The 8,994-nt window shown below is 35.0% G+C and overlaps 1 protein-coding gene across 1 annotated transcript; it reads left to right on the top strand.

The window, feature by feature from the left end:
* Window positions 1-1,439: 1,439 nt before the first annotated feature.
* On the top strand, window positions 1,440-5,818 carry LOC138318838 (uncharacterized). Its single transcript, XM_069261577.1, has 2 exons — window positions 1,440-1,576; window positions 3,470-5,818. The coding sequence occupies exon 2, from the start codon at window positions 3,474-3,476 to the stop codon at window positions 5,712-5,714; it is 2,241 nt and encodes a 746-aa protein (XP_069117678.1). The 5' UTR covers window positions 1,440-1,576; window positions 3,470-3,473; the 3' UTR covers window positions 5,715-5,818.
* The last annotated feature ends 3,176 nt before the right edge of the window (window positions 5,819-8,994 follow it).

Genomic DNA, 8,994 nt, shown 5'->3' with positions numbered 1-8,994 from the left:
CACTGAGTTTTTGTATGACTGTTCTTTCCAGAATGACAAATGTTGCTATCCTGAAAAAAATATTCTAGAACTATAATTATCTTTCAGGCATGAAAATGGATGTGAATCATGAATGTTAATAAACGATGGATAATAAACGACCCGCTTTATGGAAATTAACGTTTGCATTCAATTTATCTTTTCATATTGGTTTAGAGAATAATGCTAAGTGTAATATTTACAGAAGTTAATAACATTTGGGACTCAAGTTTTAAAGTAATGTTTCATAAATTATCAGCCGTTTCGGTTAATTCGTGTACCTTTAATTTAATGCTGCTGGTCATCTTGAATTTCAGATTGACGGCCATTTTGAAAACTAAATAAGAATCGAATTATTTTGTAACAAGAGCTACAAAATATGAATGCTCACTGTATTTGCAGGTGTTTAATTTGCTTAAAGTCAGCTTAATCAATCATTATATAAATTATTATTATATATAGATATAGGCACATGTAGTAAATTTGGCGGTCATCTTGGAATGCGAAATGGCGGTCTTTCTACATGAAGTTTAACACTACCAGAATGATCCTAAGTATCAATAATAATAAGTACCAATAACATCGGTGTAGACGTATTAAAATGTTGATTGTTTGCTCGATAATTTACAGAGTGAAATTCGGAAACAACTTTAATTTAAACGGCCATCATGGATTTCAAAATGGCGGTCATGTTGAAATTAAAATAAGAATCAAATTATTTATGTATCAAACACTACACAAATATAAGTACTCTCACTATATTTGCTTGAAGTCAGCTTATCCATTTGAATGCATTATATATAAAGATATAGCTCGCAAAGTTGGCGGCCATCTGGAAATACAAAATGGCTGTCCTTCTGCATGAAGTTTAACACTACCAGAGTGTTCTTAAGTATCAATAATATGGATGTGGACATTTTGAAAAACAATATGGCGGCCGCTAGGGGCCAGGATTTTTTGGAGTTCATTTTTTTTCCTGAAACCTTATGTCTTGAAGAAGCAATATGCAAAGTTTCATGCTTTCTTCAAACTTTGAACGATTTTGCTTAGCTGCTCCACTATAAAGGAATAATCTGACAGCATGTATTGGTGATATATATTACTGAGAATATTACCAATGCATATACAATAAAAAAATATCAAAATAAAAATGCGTGCGTCTGTGGTCGAGAACGTATTCTAACGGGTTTTTTTTATTCTAGCTTCTTCCCATTGTGTAAAAGGGTTTCTTAAATTCGTCTGGAAGATCGCCGAACAGATTTTTGTATTTCTGACAACTTTATTATAAGCGATCTGACATTACTGATTATGGCCACATGACCCAAAACCAGGGCGGTTACTGCCTCAATAGGCTTCAAATCTAATTCGCTATTGCATTACATTATCTGTAATACACAATGTATAATATAGCCGAAACAAGAGCACCCACAAACACACATTATGAGAGGTGCATACCCGGCGTTAAACTCCTGCTTAATCCAATATACGGGGTGTTTGTAGGATATACATTATGTATTAGAAGATTAAGACGAAACTCGGCTAAATGAAGAACAAAAAGGTAAAACATATCAGTAGTACATTCTCTGCTGGCTGGAATAAGAGAACACGTTATGTGTTCATATGTCAATTACTATTAATTAACTACAATACTCTTAAGGTACAACAACCATTTAAAGTTTTAAGAAGAACAAAGCAAATGCTATTGAGTTGTTTTGGTTGTTTTCATACAACTGTAATTCAGCATGACAGTTAGAAAAGACATTTTAAATGGACTTGAATGTTACGTACAGTGTAAATGTAGTACACAGAAACTATCAAAACACACAGTAGATCTTGTGCATCTGCAACATTAGCGGGTAATTTTGATGTGGCATTTCAAAATTTTTTGAAATTTGCATATACTGTAAATCAACTGTCTTCCACGGACGATTTATTTTCGTTAATTTCGCGATTTAAATTAAGTCAGTCTAGATATCCACGAAGTAATGTCTTCCTAGTTTTACTGATATGCATTACCCAATTTAAAAATGCACAAAAATAAAATTCTCCGGAAATTGCTTTGAAAAGGATAGTGCAAAGTAATGCCATAATGTCGTACAGTAAAAATGACACACAATCTAGTACGTGTCGAAAAACAAATACATTTAATATAGGACAATATGCGATTCTTATTTTTTTTTTTTTAATGTGAATTAAGGTTTGATCAGGCTTGCAAGATAATCGTATTTCAAAACGGAGAAAATTTGCTGCTTTATGTCAAAAGACTTTAAATATATGTAATGTAGATATTCCATGAATATATATATATATATATGATATATATATATATATATATATATATATTTTTTTTTTTTTGGGGGGGGGGGGGGAGCCGAAAAAATTCTCAACACAAAATTGTAATGTATAGTACACTGTAGTGTTCATCTACGTAGTATACAACAGTCTTCATGTTTAGCGCTTTATAAATAATGAATTTTAATTAGCATGATTATTTGATTAAATGTTGAAATATACATATTATATTACAAAAAACCTTCATATAAGTTATTCTAGCTAGTTTTTTAGTATTTGAATCGGTTATGTATTGATCGTCAGCCAAAATATTGTTAATTATGAAAGATAAAATCGTCTCTTTGATAACGGACCTCCAAACATATTCTTTTATTTGTAATTAAACTAGGTCAGATGTATCGTATTTTTGTACATACACACACGAACATGTCACGATTTGGCAATGTGACGACTTCCTGTGCATATCGCTGCCAACAAACAAACAAAAAAAAAAAAAAAAAAAGCCATGCCATCACAAGAGTTTAATTTGAAACAGTTTGTATGATTATGTCACAAAAACAAATTCCGTAGTAGAATTGTGGATACATGGAACAGTCCGATGAAAAAAGTATGCTCTTTCAGTAAGAAACAAACAATTTAAACCGCACACCATATTGGAAATTTCCTGATTTTGATGACCAGCCAGAGTAAGCAGTATGATTTGTTCCTATCACACTGACCATTAGATGAGGGTCTATCTAAAGTTATACAAGTTATCAAACATCTAGAAATATAAATTAGACGAATAAGTTGGCTCTGGAATCTATAAACTCTAGAGAACAGTTGGATTTCTGTTAGCTTATGTGGTTTCTCATCTTCACATCAATCTCTTAAAAGTGTGTACACTATATGTTTTCTCCCTTGAAAAACAAAACTTACTAAGAAATAAACTGTTACCTATTTTGTGATATATCATGAAGCCTGATAATAGCTGTTGTGTGATGCACTACTATATAAGAATAAGTTTTTATCTACCAGCTCAGACCATACCCAGCAGTCCATGCACAATGACATCTTTCTTGTTCTTATTTCCCTCGCTCGCAGGAGTTATTCACTTTAGTGCTAAGACGGTGTTTTGCCAGATGAGCCCAGAGACATGGTATGTTTTATTATGTTGCAGGATAATGCTGAGGGCACTGATTGTTGACAATTTTGTACAATTTCGATCGACTCAGATTCTGAATTTTGAGGAGGGTCCCAATTTCATAGTTGGAGCTAATTCGACCGGAAAGACTGCATTGTTCGAGCTGACTAGAAGATGCCTGTCGCGGAAAAGAAACCCAAAGATTTCCTCTGTACCAGATGGATCCAAGGCAGCATTCGCCATATGCAAATTTGAGCTAAGCAAAACTCTAGCTAAAACGATAAAAGAAGTTATTACAACCAATGACTCACCTGTAGATCCAGGATCAACATCGTCCGCAGACTCTGATGGCGTTGGTCAAACCAGCAGATTCCTATATTCCGGCAGTGTTGTGCTTAAAGACAAGCTATTCAAGCTAGTGACTGTATATGGTCATATATTCATTTCGCGTAAAAATCTCAAAGACAACTTCTTTGATCAGACACAGCAATCCATTGAAGTATGGTCAAGCAAAACACCTTCGAGCCATGCGGAACAGCTCTCTGATCTTGCGAAACGTTTTGAAGACCTAGGTGACCTGAGAGAAAACCACCAAGACAATGTTACCGAAGCGTCGAATAACTTTATTGAGGTCATTAAAAAATTCGAAAAGCTTTCAAGTGAGAACCAGGAAAGTGATGTAACTATTGAAGATATTCTGCTGCGCCTTGAGGAGGTTATAGTGGTGACCTTTCCTGTTCGGGGTCATGGTCCGCTTCAATGGAACCAGAACCCTGAAATGGGAAAGGAAAATGCCGGATATGGAACGTACAAGGATGTATCTGATGGAGCTGTTATACTTCAGGCACTACTCGACTCACCAGACGTTGACCACAAAGAAGCAAAGGAGACATTCGATCAAATAACGATTTCTAATCGGTTTGAATTTAAGAAAGTAAGAAGATCACCGAATGAGTTGAATGAATACAGACACCAACATGAAATAGATGTGAAAGAAAACGGCGTCTCATTTCCTTTCATGAAAGTTCCCGAAGGCATTTTGGAAGCACTTCATTTCAGTTTGTTACTTGCGCATAAAAAATATCAAACAATTTGTCTGGAGGAACCCGGCCGCGGTATGCACCCACCAATGGTACAAAGGATGCGGAATTTACTGCTCCGGAAACAGAAACAGAAAACGCTGATCGTGATTTCACACAAACCAAGCATGATTGATTTCTGGGCCTTCGATCGACTGTTTATAAGCAGAAATGACTCTTCTGATAACACGCCAAACCATACTGTCCGAAGGTTTGATGACAGCGCCATCCGGCGACACCAAGAGGAAACTTTTAAACAAATGCTCTTCTCTTCTTCGGTTCTATTTGTGGAAGGCCCAATAGACCAAGTTGTACTGGGTGCAGTATTTGACGAGATTCTGGGGGAAAGAGGTTCAGTATTTGACGAGATTCTGGGAGAAATTGACGGTAAAAGAACCGACATACTACGCCTACTTGCGGAAACAAACATTGTGATGATCGGGAGCTCCACTAGTTACAATCCTTACAAACGACTTTCGGACAAAATATCGGAGAGGTTTAGGCATTGCTTTATTTTTGACAAAGATTCTGTCTTTATCTCTAAGCCAGAGACACCATTGCATAAAATGAAGGACTCTAGGAAAATGATTATAAGAGCATGCCTGGGGTGTCCCGGTGGAAATGAGATGGAACAACTCCTAGATAGTAACGTGACGGTAACTGAAAATGGAGCGTCACAGCAAATGAAGCTCAAGGAATACCTATCCTTAAGTCAAGATGGACCACCATCTGATGATGTTATCAGAACAATACTGAGAAAATGTTATCTTCCTAAGCAAGGAGATGCGTATGAGATGAAAGACAAACACATTCCCATTACATTTGATCTTGAAGGTAGAAATCCAACGAGTATGGACACATATCTAGATCGACAGATATTCATTTGGAAAACTGGGAATATTGAAGATGTTATTGTTAAAGGTCTTATAGAGACGAGAACTGACGATGGCAAGGAAAGTGACATAGGCCTGAATCTTCTGCGTAAAATTGTAAAGACAACAGATGGAAATATGATGGGAGGAGGACAAACAGATCAAAAGTGTAAAGACCCATTGAAGAAAGGGCTGATGACAATCGACAGAAGCACGTCACGGGAGCTGGCACGACTCTTGATAAAGGTAGGCGAAATTAAGCGACTTTTAAAGTTCTGGCTCCGATCGTCGACTGTATCAACAGTTCTGTACTCGAGAATAAAATCCTAGTGATTTTACTGAACTACTATCAACCCCTATAAACTCTGAACGGTCTCTCAGAAATTCATTTGATGCCATATAGTGACCACCAAACTTAAACCAAACCCGACCTTACAGAATGAAAATAAAACTTAGCGCTCTTTCTTTTTGCGAAATTGGCCAAATTGTATTAAACGTGGAAAAATCATAAAATATGTTCACTAAAATAAGTTTCCTTTCCATATTGTTTATAATTAGACTTTTCACTTTACATTCATATCTGCCATACTTGGGAAAACATTTTAACATGTTATGTTTTCTTCAGTAAGCTATTGAAGACCATAAGGTTTAATTAATTCAGCTGTGAGAACCATTAAAATGCGCAAACAATATAATGTATGACGCCCTGTAAACATAAGTTACAACACAATCTTTTCGCTATGTAAAGTTAATGTATTTTATGTTTTAACAAGGCCGGTCATCAGTATGTTTAGATGAAAATACATCTTCATTGGCCAATTAGCAATTTGAATAACACTGTAAAAAATGTAAGTTAACAGCAGACCACAACTTGGCTTCATGGCCTAACCATATGTACTCATGTCCTTGAAGTGTACTCATACATATAATGATTTTTGGCAGTAGTGCCAAAATTCTTTTTGACTTACTTATTTTTCTATGTAAAATTAAAACCTATGCATTTTGAGTATTGTAATTCTCAAAATGTTGGTAACTATTGGGGTGAATAACGTATGAAAGGCCATTCTACATACGTCAGTCAACAAATTACATAGATTTAAGAAGTAGTTTACTTTTACTATCACTGTCGTTATATCCATCCCTGTACTAGGTCATAGTAAAACTGAAGGCAGTTCAGAGGAAAAAAATCTCAAAATATAGGCCTACATAGACCTCATTTGATAAATTACAGATGGCGATCAACCAGCTTTAAAAAGCCATACAGTGTACTGATATTCCACGTTGTTAATGCAAATCAAATGACGAAACTGCCTTTTCTATTTTCGCAAACAATTTTTTTTTTCTTTTTATGACCTTGTGTAGGGTTGGGTATATTTACACCAGCCGGGATGCAGTGGCGTAAGTTGTCTAAAGTGGGATGACGTGGTCACCGATAGCTAATATTGAATATTTTATCTAAAACAAATAACTTTTGTGAAATGGTGTAGTTTTTGAATTTCAAACGATATTAACTATAAGTATTTATTGTTTAATATATTTATAAAAAAAAGAGACAGAGAGTGATGCACGTTAAAAATATATTAATGTAGTGTGAGAGTTCGTTTGCGTAAATGTTTTTTTTTCCGAATTAGAATGTATGAAACAGATTTGTCTCCTTTCTGACTATTTTATGTAAGAGATGTAATTTTGTGTGTTCTAAAAGTAAGATAATCAAATATGGAAATTGGAATGAGAGACCTTCTGCGAAACGGAAATATATTGTTATTTACATGAATTACTGAATATTAATAAAAAAAAAAGATAATTTTAAACGACAACAAATGGGGGTGGGGTGTAAAACGATATGTTTGCCCCATCCAAAAAGTGTTGGGGGTGGGGGTGATTGCCCCCACCCTATCACTGTCGTTATATCCACCCTGTACTAGTTTATAGTAGAACTGAAGGCAGAGAGCAATCACACAGCTTGAAAGCCGATAGATAATAATGAAGATATTTTATTTAAACAAATTATTTTTATACAATGTTTCTGTGTAGATTTTGAATTTCAAACGACACAAAATGTGTGTTAATGTGTGTGATTGGAGGGGGGGGGGGGGGGGGGTGGCAAAGCAATATATTTGCCCAACCCTGCCTCCATCCTGCGCCAATGTGATATAATATATTCAGTCATTAAAATGAACTTTGTAACTATCCGTGCTGTTATATTCAGTATCTTTGACGATGATAAGGCCTCCATAGACTGAAACCAGCCTACAATCAAAGCCATTGGATGCACGGATACTTACAAGAATAGGAGAAATTGTTATTATAACAACACAGATTTCTGATTTATGTGCAGTCATCGTGACATTGATAATGAAGGTTATGAAAATCAATTTTTGTTATCGGTAATACATTTTATTGTAAGTTTTGCCTCTGGAATAGAGGTATCTTTGCACTGCATTGATATTTTCTGCTATTGTGTTTGTTTGGTTTTTGTTTTTATATTTGAATTTACCCTATTGGAATATGACAATCGTACCAACTGTGAAAATTGAAAAGTAATCTAAAGGGTATAGAAGAAGATAAAAACACCTTTATTGAGTTGACCCGCCCATTTTGTGTGGTTACACACGAATAAATACTAGTAGGTCAACGTTTTGACGCTGATAATTTTTACGTTTCAATCAATTTTATTTTGGTGTGAGAAATAAAATAAATAAAGATGGAATGGTTTCTTGTTGAATTCATTCACATTTTACTTGCAGGACAAATAAAAAAATGTCAAAAAATGCAACATGGATGATATATTCAACATCACAGGATTTGTCTACACGGAAGTACATGTAACAAACCAGAAACGGAAAAATAAAAAAATGATGTTACATCAATTAGATCAGACAAGTTCGAGTAAAATGGATCTGTTGACTAATGAGTTTTTGGTCATTTTTACGCCAAATGTCCTGGGCACCATGACATATTAACATGGTCCCTATTGGCCCAGTGTAGTTTCACAGCTTTAAGACGAGTTCTCCGGACAATATGTGTTGGCGACTAGACATCCAGACAGTATACCCAAACTTTGGTGTTTTTATGATAATGTCTAATTAATTGGATTACTTTCAAATCTGAATTTAAATGTATCGATTTGAACCACATTGAAATCTCAGTTTCATAAGCCTATAATGATTTACCTGTAGAACACTTAATATTGATTATACAGATTAGACAGGATGTAGGGAAAGTAAGATATTGTTAAAGACTATTGTTGTTCAAGGAAATATGGCACAGTTACAGATATGATGTAGGAAAAGCCAGGTGCCAAATAAGACAAGTTTTGCTCTATTATGAATTTTGAAGTTTGAATAAGATTCCACACTTGTATATATATGGTACTGAGCGATTACTTGAGATGACACAGTCGTGCGAGTGGTCAGTCTTTAAAGCAACAATTAGTAAGATGGATATGTGATAACTTTTGGGTAGGGTATGACACTATATATATATACCAATATAATACAGGGCAGGCACGTAATCCCTCAGTACCATATATACAAGTGTGGAATCTTAATCAAACTTCAATAAATCTCGTTTAATTGCTCAATTCCACAATGCCATATATGGTAACTGA

Source organism: Argopecten irradians, chromosome 3, assembly GCF_041381155.1.
Source record: "Argopecten irradians isolate NY chromosome 3, Ai_NY, whole genome shotgun sequence".
Classification (NCBI taxonomy): Eukaryota; Metazoa; Mollusca; class Bivalvia; order Pectinida; family Pectinidae; genus Argopecten; species Argopecten irradians.
This window is presented reverse-complemented; position numbering and strand designations above follow the sequence as displayed.

Coding starts and splice junctions, on each gene's coding strand:
- LOC138318838 (XM_069261577.1), top strand. CDS start 3,474: ATGCTGAGGGCACTGATTGTTGACAATTTTGTACAATTTCGATCGACT.